The sequence below is a fragment of the Cucurbitaria berberidis genome, assembly GCF_010015615.1.
Source record: "Cucurbitaria berberidis CBS 394.84 unplaced genomic scaffold K460scaffold_1, whole genome shotgun sequence".
Lineage (NCBI taxonomy): Eukaryota > Fungi > Ascomycota > Dothideomycetes > Pleosporales > Cucurbitariaceae > Cucurbitaria > Cucurbitaria berberidis.
The window spans coordinates 5,693,097-5,706,444 of NW_024468935.1; the positions used below are offsets into that span (position 1 = coordinate 5,693,097).

Here is a 13,348-nt window from a genome sequence, read left to right on the forward strand (position 1 = left end):
TGTACCCTTATATCCGTACTATTCCAGACACCTCGTCGGGTCAACTCGCCCTTTGTTAAACCCAAAAGCATTGGAGATAAAGCGGAGACCAACAACATTGTTCGCCCCCTCGAGTCAATTTCATGAAAACGTCTCTCCAAGCGAAATTCCCCACTCATCCTCGTACGAAACAGATTCCACTGTCTTTCGATGATTTACTTACGGGATTCAAGTTACACTACAGCATTTGCGCTATTCGACGCACTGTGGGAGGTAAGATTAGCTCATCACCAAATTCTTCGCCTTATAATAGTGGCTAAAGTTCGAACCAGGCTGGCATCACCGCCTGTTTCGTTACTGTCGGTTCAGATCATCCATCCATTATCGAAGCTATCATCAAAGGCAAAAGAGAGCGACCAGAGACATGGCCAAGATTTATCACCTGTCCCTCAGAGATAACGGCCATATCGATGACAGATGGGTACGCGAGGGTTTCTGGCCGGCCACCAGCTGTCATCGTGCACGTAGACGTTGGAACACAAGCTCTTGGCCAAGGACTCCATAATGCGAGTGTTGGACGCGCGCCTGTCTTCATCTTCGCGGGTATGTGCCCCTACACCGAAGCTGGCGAAAAGATTGGGTCAGTAAACTTCAATGTATAAAATGCTTGTGAGTCAAATACTGACTACATAACTACATTTGAGTTCTCGGACGGAATATATGCACTGGTTACAGGAAGCACCTGACCAAAAGGCTACCGCCCGCCAATACTGCAGATATACTGGAGAGATTCGAAGTGGGCTCAACGCCAAGCAAACTGTCGCGCGTGCTCTACAGTTTGCAAGCAGTGCACCAAAAGGACCAGTGTACGTGACCAGCGCACGAGAGACTCTTGCGGAGATAATTGAAAAGCCATATTCACTTGACCAGGAATACTGGAAACCAATTGGACCAGGTGCTCTACCAACCGAGGGTGTGGAAGAGGTTGCTAAGGCTCTGATGAGCAGAGCAAGCGACCTCTTGTGATCACAGGTTATTCAGGCCGAGACAAGCGTTGTCCCGATCATCTAGTTGCACTGGCGGACCTTATACCGGGTTTGCGAGTTCACGACACAGGGGGTAGCGACCTTTGCTTCCCCTTCTCCCATCCAGCCTCACAAGGGTTTCGCCTCAGCACAGATAATTGCACTCAAAACGCTGATATGATCTTGCTCCTCGAATGCGACGTACCCTGGATTCCTTCTAAAAATCCGCCCGCCCACAACACACGCATTTACCACCTCGATATTGATCCTTTGAATCAGCAAATCCCAGTGTCTTTCTTTCCAGCCCATGGCCGATGGAGAGCCGATTGCTATACTGCCCTAAATCAACTTGTGTCGTACATCACGAAATCGCCTTTCGGAAAAGCTCTCCAACATGTTTCATACCAAGAGCGTAAGACCACTCTTGTAGAGGCACCCAAAGAGCGGCTTGATGAAATCGCCACTCGATGTCGACTGGACGATGAAGAGTCACTAGACGCTAGCAATATCGGTTACTTGCTCAAGCGCACCCTTCCAGAGTCAACAGTATTTGTAATCGAGGCAGTGACTTATGCTCAGTTTCTTGCCGATCAATTGCAACCTGACTGAGCTGGTAGTTGGATCGGTTGTGGTGCCACTGGTATTGGTTGGAGCAATGGCGCTGCATTAGGTGTTAAAATGGCCTTGGACGACGCAGTCCCTACAACTGGAAGACCTCAACCAAGCTTTGTCTGTCAAGTCGTTGGCGATGGCAGCTTTATGTGTGCCGCACCCTCGAGTTCTCTGTGGGTCGCCTCAAAGTACAATATTCCTGTTCTCACGATCGTGCTCAATAACGGTGGTACGTTCTCCAGTTCATCAAATCAAGTACGAGCTAACAGTTGGAACAGGATTCAACGCTCCCAGAAAGTCTACGCAGATAGTGTATCCGGAGGGCCTGAACAAAGGAGCTACTGGTGACGAGATGAATATCTCATTCGAACCATCTCCAAACTACGCAGCCCTTGCAGAGGCAGCCTCTGGAAGCTCTGCATCGAGAGGTGGCATCCAGATTGAAGGCCAGTGGATGCTAGGCGTGCAAGTAAACGCTGTGGGTTCGCTAAAGACAGAGCTTGGTAAAGCCTCAAAACGGATTCTAGAAGCTGGGAAGGGGATGTTGATTGAGGCTCTGATACCGTGAGACGTCAGGCTAAAACTGCTCACAGGGGCCATTCCCATGTTCATGAGTGCTGCTTCATACGTCGCATTGCACTGTAATGCTATGGAATCAGAGAGGGACTGTACGCTAGGTCCCTTAATATATCTGCCAAGGATCAATACGTGATATCATTAAGCTGTAGCATAAAAGGAAATGCTGGCTGAACCCTAAAAGGTACGCAAACGACCATTTTCAATGTCCCGGCAACTGATACATTCTGCCTTCTCCATCTAACTATCAAAATAGTATAGCAGCTAAGCTTGAGGATATTATATAGTAGAAATACTTTTGTTCCTAGAGCAGGAATTTCAAAGCTCTTACATTACTTATCTAATCGCTATAGCGTTCTCCGCGCCCTTACCATTCTCTCTATCATCACCAGCCCACAAAAATGGGCCTGTGAAATTTGTTTCTAAATTCACTGTATCTTCCAAACCTAGGAGGGGAAACAGCCTCCCCCGCACGTTCGAGAAACCGCTCTCCAGTTTTCGCCCATTACGGGTGAACCAAATCGTCTGCGTTGTAAGATCTACACCGCAGCCAACCGTATGACCTGCATGGTACGGCAACTCTGTATCAACGTAGCTAGGATTATCATCACCACTATGGAACAACCCGCCGTCATCCCCATGATAACCCCAAGACCTCGCGCTGGGAGCGTCCTGCCTTGGCGGCCAGCCAGGGAAGCGAATTGCAGTACCACCAATCGTGCAGAACCCAATGGCCATGATTGGCCATTCAGGGTGTTGGCCAGGTCTGAATTCATCCAGGGCTTTGCTCGTTACTTCGAAATAAAACGTACCCAGTCCTGCTGGAAGCGGTTTTTCTGTCGAGATGCAGACCTTCTCACTTGCCCTATGCTTTACTCCTCTGCCATCTTCCGTAAGCTCGGTTCGAACGTCCTTTGCCCATCTTGATGGAAGCATTCCCGCCCATGCGGCTTGCTGCTTCAGGAAGCGTGCAGCATCGTCCTGTTGAAAATTGAGCGCTAGATCTAGCGGTGTCCAGCCAAACCGATCCTGACGATTTAGGTCCGCACCTATCGCACTGAGCTGCCGAAGTAGACGTATGCTACCGTTAGTGGCACAAGTAGCCACTAGCTCTGCGTCGGCAACCACTGCCTTTGGATCTCTCTCGATCAAGAGAGCGATGATATCTTCGAATGCGCTCTCATGGCTTGCCAGTGCCCATTGCTCGTAGGCGAGGACCAGAGAGGTTTTTTCGTTGTGGTCAAGAACCGTGACGTCGGCATTGGCTGTGAGGAGAAGCCGGACACAGCCCACGTTGCCAAACCAGGCGGCACGATGTAGCGGCGTCATTCCTTTACGCTTGTCACGCTCGTTCAGGGCCAAACTTGAAAGATCATTTGTCGCTTGAGAAGCCTTGATCATCTTCTCCACAATGTCATCAAATCCGCGTGTGGCAGCCTGACGTAGGGGGGATCGATTACCCTTCGTCAAGGTATTGATTTCAACCATCGGCACACTTTTTGTAAGCAGGGCATCGAGGATAATCTTCGCCTTCTCAATGTTAACATCGCCACAAGCGAAGAACAGTGGGGTTCTGTTGTGCTTGTCAACTATGTTCGCCTGTGCTCCGTGTGCGAGAAGTATTTCTACGCATTCTTTGCTTCCTTTTTTGGCTGAGTTATGTAGTGCGGTCCGTCCTCGTTTGTTCTGCATGTTAGGATTCGCACCAATATCGACAAGATATTTCAGGCAGTTTGCATGGTCACAGATCGCAGCTTGCTGGAGAGCACTATCGCCATCGTCATCGTCGTCATCAATCTCGGAAATTGCCTGGCCCCGACACAGTATCTGCAAGGTCTCTAGATCTCCATAGATGCTGGCAATTTGAAGTGGACGCGCCGAGTCTGTTCGCTCTGCATTTACATCCGCGCCACGATCCACGAAGGCCTGTAAGAGAGTTTTGGGCACTTCTCGTCGCCAGAGTAGGATATGTAACGGCGTGTTGCCTTGATCATCGCGAGAGTTGATGTCAGGCTTGACACCATTGAAGATATGGTTCAGCAATAGATCCAACACCGCGACATCGTTGCCTTGCCATGCGAAGCAGTGAAGTGCAGTCCATTTATTTACCTCGTTGGATAGTGTTGGATCTGCGCCATGAGAGAGCATAAGCTGGACGATCTCCAGCTTTGAATCATCAATCAACCACGAGTGGAACGCTGGAAGTACGGAGGGTCCGCCAGCATTGCAATCGGCGCCGTTCTCCAGGAGCAATTTGAGCATCGTAGGACTGTTTGCCCAAGTAGAGGCGAATTGAATAGGCGTTTGAGAAAGGTGTCCAGCCTTCTGGGTGGGATCGGCACCCCTCTCTAGAAGGTGTGATGCCCAACTTGTCAAACCAAGATAAGCAGCAACGTGAATAGGGCTGAGAAGACCTTTCAGCCCGGCAATCCCATCATCAAATAGTTGCCACCGCTTAAAGAATGACGGATTAGCCGAAGCAAAGCAGTCTAACTCATTCATCAGCTCGGCCCAAATACTGCTCTTCGACTGTTCTTCAGGAGTCCATAATTTCTGTGCCTGGCGGATGTGGTATGCCCAATAATTCACCTCGTACCGGACTTTCCTGACATCGGAGTCATTTTCGGGAGTATTCTCGTTGTCTGTTGTCGGCACTCCGAGGGGATTCAGTGGATCTTGGTCTTCGTCGTCAAAAGACTCATCGCTGTCATATGCATCTTCGTCCATAACCTTGTCCTGGGGAACCTCGTCTACTGAAATCACGTTTTCAGAACCCTCGATTGGAGGACATCCATCTTCGTCTTGACAAGGGTCATGATTGATTAGTTCTCCAGAAACTTCCTCATTGCGTGCTTCCGTCTTACACCTGGCTTCCTCAGTGAGGCCGCTTCGTATTACTGTACTCATATCAAACTCGATGCTATCAACATCCTCCTGATTTTCCTCTTGATCTATGTCTGCAGGTTGACTCCACTGCGGTGTTTCGTCCTCCGCTGTTGCGCGCCTTTGAAAAATTGGGCTGTTCAAGTGACGCAAGCACTCTAAAGCAAGCCTTAGATGATCCTCTTTTGGCGAGATAGACAATACGTTTGAACCAGCCAGGGAGGACTCGCAACGTGCACACAGTTTGGCACATGCACCACTTTCCTCTGGGTTATCCGCACCCGTGTGTAGACAGAAATCTCTGACTTGCGGAGAGTCTTGCAAATGGACAAAATAGTGACCAGTGACCGGTTCCTGCTCAAGCCTTAGGAATGGCCCACTTGCGTCCCGCAGCTGCTCTATTTCCAGCTCTGAAAGCGGGAGGAATGACTCATCGTGAAGCACTCCCCTAGCCTCGGCTTCAATATCAAGGCCGCGGTCTCGGTATATTCCGTGGTATGCATCCATTATTTCATCGGCCCTAGGAGGGACTGGCGCCAGCACAGTCCAGGTGAGTGCTGTATGGAGTAACTCAATATAGTTGGAAGACATTTTTCTAAGCGCTTCGTTGTAGACGTTACTCATACCTTCCGGTAAGGACCGTAATCGACGAGACAGCGGGCGTTGGAAAGGCTCGCGCATAAATGGCACGGCAATGTTGCTGATATAGGCAAAGCGGGATCCAGCTTTGTTGAGAATAACCTCCATTGCCTCTTTCTGCTCTGCTTGCTTGAGTCCAGGAACATTCTTCAGCTCATTACCTAGCTGCTTCGTCATGTCATCGTGATTGAAATCCCCGACATCCACACAGCGGAGCAAGCCCTCGACAGTCAGTATTTGGTTGTAGAATTTTGAAACTGAGCGGCATCCAACTAAGGCTTTCATTGGCTGCGAGTCAAGTGTAAGTGCTTCCGATGGGTCGAGAACAGCTTTCAGTTTTGTAGCTAACTCCTGCTGGTCATTTGGAGGAAGGCTGTCCACTTCGTCGAGGGCAATTACGACGCTAATTCCCAACCGTGCTGCAATAGTTAAGAAGGCCTCAGCAAACTCCGGGAGATTTTCATCTTGGCTGTTCTTCAGGATAGCGCTGGTGCGATCCTGTGCTTTCGGGTTGGTGAACACCTTATTGCAGTCTTCTAGGAGCTTAACATTGGTTTCATCCTCCCGAGCACGTTTATACAGCTGGAACAGCAATGTATGGCATACAGCTTCCATACTCGGCGCTCCCTTGCTCGTAGCGCCTCCCCGGAGCCAGCCACAGTTCAGGTAGATGAGGGCGGTCTTACTGTCGTCACTGAGATCCAGCTGCTCTACAACAGTTGCTAACACGGTTGACTTGCCCGAGTCTGTTTTGGTTAGTTTAATCGTTAAGCAGTCGGGTAATTTTCACCAACCCTGCTGTCCGCTGAGGCATAGTATGCCACCAGCGGTTGAATTGTTCCAATCCACATACTCTGACCGTTCAAATATCCATTGACAAGTTCCTGGGTATCTCTTGTCGATCGCGTCGCCCAAAGCATCAGTTGTGTTCTGCTGGGGATTAAGAGCGTCCCTGTTCTTCTCAAACTTCTGCAGGGCGAAGTCCCAGGGAGTCTTTGGTTTCGTTGTAGCCTTGATATCCTCCATATTCTTAAGCACGAGCTGCCACTGGGCAGTTTGCTCTTCATGCATTTTCTGCAGGGTGGCTTGGAAGTTTTTAATGTCGTTCACCGTGCCTTCGATATTGGATACAATGTCTTTGACAGCATCGAACTGTTGCAGAGACTTATCCTGGAATATGGCCTGACTATCCTCCAGTATGTTCTTCTTCAGGGAGGCAATGGTATCCATCTTCGCCTGAAACTTGGCCTTCGACGCCCCGAAGAAATCTTTGAATCCATGTCTCAGCTTTGCCAGCGTTCCGGCGCCAATGTGGCGCCTAATAGAGAAAGAAAAGTTTAGCACAGCAGCGTAAGCTTGGATGATGTCCTGGAAAAGCTTGTCGATCACAGGACTTGGTTTCCACTCGCCCTTCGAAGTTGCTTTTGCCCTCTCATCATACAACCGATCATAATGTGGGATGATGATCATAATCTCAGAGATATCTGTTAATCCGGATCCAAAAAAGGCGTACAGATCGTAGTTGCTCTGAATCGCTGAAAGCGTCAACTTAACAGCAAACCAGGCCAGGCCAACGCTCTCTGGTGCGCCTGTCATGGCGTAGTTGCCGACGGCGACAAAATTGCCAATGTTCCCCATTAGCTTGTCGATCCATGCTGCTGGGATTTCGGCCTCGCCTATTCGTTTGGAACCCCATTTTTCGCTCGCTTTCTGCCTCAGACTTCCAGCTGCCGTCTGCGCCTCTTCCGGGCTGCTACTCTGCGCCAGAAAATCACGGAGCATATCGAAATCTTTGCTGTCATGGTAGCGCGCCTCGGCCTCGCGCACAAAATGCGCTCGGCCTTCTTTGTAAAGACGCGATGAGGCCATTTTGCTATCGTTGAAGAGAAAGAAAGTCGCGCAGCTGGTGTGAGTTAAGAACACCAGAGCATGTAAGTTTCATAAACGACGCAGGGCGACACGAGATTTAAATATCCGAGCGTGAGCTTGCAACAGTGAGCAGGGGCATGATGCATACATACGCTTATGATAGGTGGCTAGATCAATGCTTACAACTTGGTGTTTTAATGGGGGCCGAAAGGCGCAAAGCTGACACAATCTACCGGTAGGTGTCAGCTGTGCTGCCACATCAAGGATTCAAAGTTTACCTATGATCTTCATTACTTGACCCACCCTTCGTACTTCAAAGAAGAGGGGAAGTCAAGAAGCGTCTGTATGTATGACAGACTCCTCACTCTATGATGAAAACATATTGCTGCAGCGAGAGTCGGGTTCTGGTACTGTCTGCATAGAGGATTTCCAAAGCGCCTACGCTCTAGTTGAGCTATCACTGGTTCTGTGAAAGTACTTTGAGTGCGGAGATTGTCTGCATAGAGCTCTAAGCGAGCTTTACAACTTCAGACTTCTCTCTGGGCAACAGGGAGTTGGCTCTGGTCAGGCGAGTCTATTACTTTCGCGTTGTGGCTCCGTGGTCGAAGCGACGAAGGTTGTGTTTGGCGTCGTCTAAGAAAAGTCTAGGCCTAGCGTGGTGTCAGCGCGGTGTCAGCGCAGCGACAGCGGCGGGATCGATTGGCAAAACCATCGCGAAGAGCTTCGCAACCGCGGCGGCAACTTACTTAATTCTTTGAAATTAGAAGTCTATGGATGTCATACATGATTCGCAGCTCCTATCTTCGCAGTCGATGCCAAATATCACGTGTTGGCTCGTAGCCCGCATGTGGAGGCAGTGCCAGCAGGGTGCGGCGGTGTGCGCACCTCGAGAGGCAAGCTCGTCGGTAACCATCACCACCCCCTCATACTTCGTGCTCGTGCTCGTGCTCGCTCCCTCGCTAGAAGGACCTAGAAATGCGCGTCAAGTGGCAATTACTTTCAGCCTGAGGTACGTTGGTGGCACTTAATTACACCTGAGAAACCCGCAGACCCATAATGGTAATAAGCGGAACGCATTATAGGATGCATTCGGCTGTATCAGCTACTTGCTTTTAGAGTACGTTAGACTAAGCACGCCAAAAATCCGAGGTCGGAAAAATTCGGTAGGCACTATTGCCACTCCCTACGACCCCTGTATTTACTATAAACTAGCCAGTCATCCAACTGTGCAGGGACTAGCTTGCATCCTCTTGCCAGTATCCTGGCTTGCTCTTAATCGCGCCTGTGCATTGCAGATATGCTCACTCCAGCTCCTCAAGTATTTCCCATCCACGACATTACCAACTTAACGAGACGAGTCCCACAATGCCTTTTGACTATAAGCCCGAGACGGACTCGTTCAAAATTTCCAATTCGCCAGTTGCTGGGCCTGATGTGTATTGCAGTATGAAACTACCTCCACGAACACCCGTCTATAGTGCGCTAGGACTTACCATCCCCGCGTGCAGATGAGATCTTCGGAACGATGGCTTCCCAGGTCGATAAATCGCCTCTGACATCGTCACTCTTCCTCCTCGATGGCGCGTCGACAAGCGCTCCGCTAAAGTATACGTATGATGAGACTGGTGTTGTCCTCCAAGGTGAGCAGACAATTTCCCAATTCATCTCATGCTTCTAACCATCGACTCTAGGCAACCTGACTATCAAGGATGCTGAGACGGGTGTTGTCAAAACCGTGACGGAGGGCGATACGTTTTTCATTCACCGCGGCAGCACGATCACCTTCTCCACTACGAGTTATGGCCTTTCTTTCCAAGCGGCATCAAGGAAGCCGAATACGTCAGAGAGTGATAGTGCAGGTGAAGAGACTCCATCAGGACGGACTAATGTCGTTGTTCGGTCGAGTTTGTAACTTATATGACAACTTCTTAGGATGTCCTGAAAACTTTCATAGTCATAATAACACATATATATATATATATATGGGCGTAGGGATATTGACCCCTTCATACTTTGCTCGTTTGGTGTGATTGTAAGTTGTTGAGCTAACAATATTGACTCCTGTGCCAACATGAGTAACATATCTACTTTATCGATGCTAGCGAAAAGAAACTTCATTCTTTGCCTTAGTGATGAAAACTTTCAGTCCCTTCTGCGGAGTGAACCACCTATTCTTAAAGGAGATATCCCTGCCGTCTTCCACCAACTTGAAGTCATAGGTCAACAGTAGCGTTGGAATGACTTTGGTGACCTCCATAAGACTAATTTGACGGCCGCTGCAGGTATGAGCTCCGGCGCCAAAGGTAAGAAAGGATTTGTTCATCAAGGATAAATGCTCCTTCTCCGCCTCCAACCAGCGTTCTGGTCTGAAAATATCTGGTTGAGGATACACTTGCGGATCGCGGTGTAGAACCCATGGATTGATGCCAACTTCGGTCCCTTGTGCGATGTATTGGCCACAGATGGTGGCACCACCCTGCGGCACATAGCGAGCGAGCATCAATCCAACAGAGGGGTGTAATCGCATCGCCTCTTTGATAACAGCGTTCAGATAGGGTAGACTGTTTGCTGCTACGAACGAAACGGGCAATTGTAAGTTCGCTGATTGTATCTCCGCGTGCAACTTTGCCTGCACATCAGGGTATTGCAGAAGATGAATCATAACAGAGCGAAGTGCAATGGCTGTCGTATCGCTTCCTGCCGCGATGTTGCCAAATGAGTGCGTGAAGATCTCCCGGTCGGTCAAGGAGGCTGGATTGCTCTTCTGGTTCAACAATAGGCGGCGCAGGAACGTACAGGGGCCTGAATCATCGTCCTTTTCCCTCACTGCGTCCACCTCGGACATGGCAAGCTTCATAATAGCTTCTTCCGAGGTATCTTGTCCAAGAAGGAGCCGGGTGCCGTACTTATTCCCGAGCAAGAACTTGTGTATCCATGGAATCTGTCCAAACTGTTCGTCACCGTCAGCTGCTGCGGGAAGGAGATAGACAACCAGGACGCTTAATGCTTACAATAGCCATGTAATCAGTCATAAGGTCAAGAGTCCGCATCATGCCATGCTGATCACCATGCTCCATAAAGTCCTTATCCTTTCCGAATGTAAGGGAAAATACGGCATCCATGGCGTATAGTTGCAGTAACTTGCCTAGATCGCAAGGTTGGCCAGTCTTCACATGTCTTTCCTCGAGCCTTTGTAGCAATCGCTCTGTGACGGGCTCTATCCAGGATTCCATTTGCAATAGTCCGTTCATAGAGTAGGCGTTTGCCGCATTGCGCTTCATCCGCGAATGCAGCTCTTTATTAGTCAGGACAAATGGGTCAGGAACAAGGCCCTCTTCGTCGTGGACTGAGGCTAAATCATAGAACCGGGATTTGTAAAATTTGGTGGAGATTCCATAGAGTGTATTAATTTCGTGCGGATCTGAAATAGAGAGTGAATTCGGTGCTATGCGCACAATCTTGCCGTACTTCTTGTGAAGGCGGAGGTCATCTTCGTGGCTGAAGCTTTTGTATACGGAGAGGATACGCGGAATCGACGACACGGAGCGAATCCAGGGCCCGGGGATTTTTTGGAGGCCCTTCTGGTACCGGTTGGATAACAGATATAGCAGGGTCGCAAGTCCAATGATAGCAACCCAGTATTGCTTGAAAAGGTCCAGAAGTGGGTTGAAGAGCTCAATGACCGCCATAGTAGTAGTCAACTGTAGGACACTGTTTCAGCTTCAGGCAGGTACATGAAAAAGCACATGATGGAGACCAGTCCATTCATCGTCATTTAATTGTCACTGTCCTGGACTGTTGCTTATCGTGTGGCGCTAGGACGATTGCGACTGGTTCAGATAATGAGGGGTAGGTACAGCCATACGCTTCGGCCGTCGGATTATTCTAGGAAACATCCCGTCTCCCACTTTCCCACCCCCAACTATTTTCCGGCCACCCTTGATCCAGGAAATATCGCATTCGGGCCCCGCGGTAGCAGCGGTGGAGTATCAGTCTGTGCTCGTCTGTGCAGGATTGCTTGTACCTTTGCAGTTATCTCCGCGGGCTCGCACGTTTATAGGCTCAAAGCCGCTGCGCCTAGAACGCGGAAAACCATTCCCATCCCCGGCGAACATCTCATTTGGAAGTTATGGGCATGGTAAACAACCCTTCTCTCATGTTAGAGAAAGACGCTGCCCACCCGGCTGTGGAGGCCGAAGCACCCACTGATGCAGAAGGCTTTGTTGTGCAACAGGAGGAATGTCCCGAAGGGGGTATCGCAGCATGGCTCGTTGTGGCCGGTGGGTTCTGTGGAATTTTCGTAGCCTTCGGCCTGATGAATTCTGTGGGCGTTTTCCAGGCATACCTCAGCACACATCAACTATCCTCGTATAGTGCCGGTACCATCAGCTGGATATTTTCAATGTATATCTTTCTAGCTCTTTTCAGCTCCTTACAAGCCGGTCCTATCTTCGATGCTAAGGGCCCTCGCTGGATGGTATTTTGTGGATCGATTGCATCTACGACTGGGTTATTCTTGTTCTCAGTGTGCAAAGGTACGTTAGTTGTGTATCCAACAGACTTGAATCGATCTAAATGCAGAGTAGAATATTATCAATTCTTCCTCGTTCTTGGCCTGATCGTTGGACCAGCTACGGCATTCATATTTACGCCGTGCATTGGCGCCATTGGGCATTTTTTCCTGATCAAAAGAGGGATGGCTACAGGCATAGCTATCTCGGGGGGATCAATAGGGGGCGTTGTCATTGTTAGTGTCATTCCTTGTAACCAACGCATAACACCACTAAGTCTCTCTGAAGCCCTTGATGATGAAGCCACTCTTCGCATCAGTAGGATTTGGATGGAGCATCCGCATCCTTGCCTTCCTGTTCCTCTTCCTCAACGTCATCTGTGTTACCCTAGTACGGTCCCGGCTTCCTCCCAAGGGACCATCATCGATGCTCCCTGATCTCACGTTTTTACGGGACACTGATCTTACCCTGCTGATTGCCGGTATGTTCTTCTTGGATTGGGCGCTGTTTATTCCTCTCACGTTTTTGACGTCTTATGCATTGTCTACCGACGGAGCGATCAAAGAGGGCCCTTCCTACCAGCTGAACGCCATTATCAATGGTGCCTCCTTTTTCGGCCGCCTTATTCCTGGGTACATCAGTGATCATATGGGAAGGTTCAATACTATCCTCGTCACCGTAGCCCTATGTGCTCTATCTAATATTGGCATCTGGCTACCTGCGACGCTGCTCCCATCGTCCTCGTCTGCAATTGCGCCTCTGGTTATACTCTTTGCGACAATATTCGGCTTCGCTTCCGGGAGTAATCTATCCCTGGCACCAGTGTGCGTGGGTCAACTTTGCAAGACTGGGGAGTTTGGTCGCTACTTGGCCACTAGCTACACGATTGTTGGCTTTGCGGCGCTTACTGGGGCTCCCATCGCAGGTGCTCTACTGAAAGCATGTGGAGGGAGGTACTGGGGTATGGCCCTGCTGACGGGTTCCTTCTACGTTGCTTCGTTTGTCTTCTTCCTAGTCGTTAGAATAAGGAGGGTGGGGTGGGGTCTGAACGTGGTCTTCTAGAGGTCCACGTTACCTGATAGTCTGACATGCACGCCACGTTCTGTTTTTGACCAAATGAGAACAGCAAGTTTCTAGCCAATCTTTCGGTAGAATTATAGACACTTAACATCAACTTCATAGCCAATACTTCATGACATTTTCCTTGAGGTGCTGCCTACCTGTTGTAGCTTTGAGCTAATACAATCAGCGGTA

The 13,348-nt window shown here is 49.6% G+C and overlaps 4 protein-coding genes across 4 annotated transcripts; 3 read left to right on the forward strand and 1 right to left on the reverse strand.

The window, feature by feature from the left end:
• Positions 1-189: 189 nt before the first annotated feature.
• On the forward strand, positions 190-2,211 carry K460DRAFT_424469 (thiamine pyrophosphate enzyme; the record flags this gene model as incomplete). Its single annotated transcript, XM_040938217.1, has 6 exons — positions 190-252; positions 312-619; positions 684-963; positions 993-1,582; positions 1,622-1,845; positions 1,895-2,211. 6 exons carry the CDS (start codon positions 190-192, stop codon positions 2,182-2,184), a joined length of 1,755 nt encoding a protein of 584 aa, XP_040794189.1. The 3' UTR covers positions 2,185-2,211.
• Positions 2,212-8,796: 6,585 nt separating this feature from the next.
• Positions 8,797-9,577, forward strand: K460DRAFT_413166 (uncharacterized protein). Its single transcript, XM_040937591.1, has 3 exons — positions 8,797-9,027; positions 9,092-9,223; positions 9,275-9,577. Exons 1-3 carry the CDS (start codon positions 8,949-8,951, stop codon positions 9,493-9,495), a joined length of 432 nt encoding a protein of 143 aa, XP_040794190.1. The 5' UTR covers positions 8,797-8,948; the 3' UTR covers positions 9,496-9,577.
• K460DRAFT_413167 (cytochrome P450 oxidoreductase) lies at positions 9,469-11,329 on the reverse strand. Its single transcript, XM_040937592.1, has 2 exons — positions 10,595-11,329; positions 9,469-10,533 (listed from the first exon to the last, which is right to left on the reverse strand). Exons 1-2 carry the CDS (start codon positions 11,270-11,272, stop codon positions 9,682-9,684), a joined length of 1,530 nt encoding a protein of 509 aa, XP_040794191.1. The 5' UTR covers positions 11,273-11,329; the 3' UTR covers positions 9,469-9,681.
• Positions 11,330-11,739: 410 nt separating this feature from the next.
• Positions 11,740-13,156, forward strand: K460DRAFT_274444 (MFS general substrate transporter; the record flags this gene model as incomplete). The annotated part of the gene is made up of 3 exons (XM_040927959.1): positions 11,740-12,118; positions 12,170-12,330; positions 12,383-13,156. 3 exons carry the CDS (start codon positions 11,740-11,742, stop codon positions 13,154-13,156), a joined length of 1,314 nt encoding a protein of 437 aa, XP_040794192.1.
• Positions 13,157-13,348: the final 192 nt, after the last annotated feature.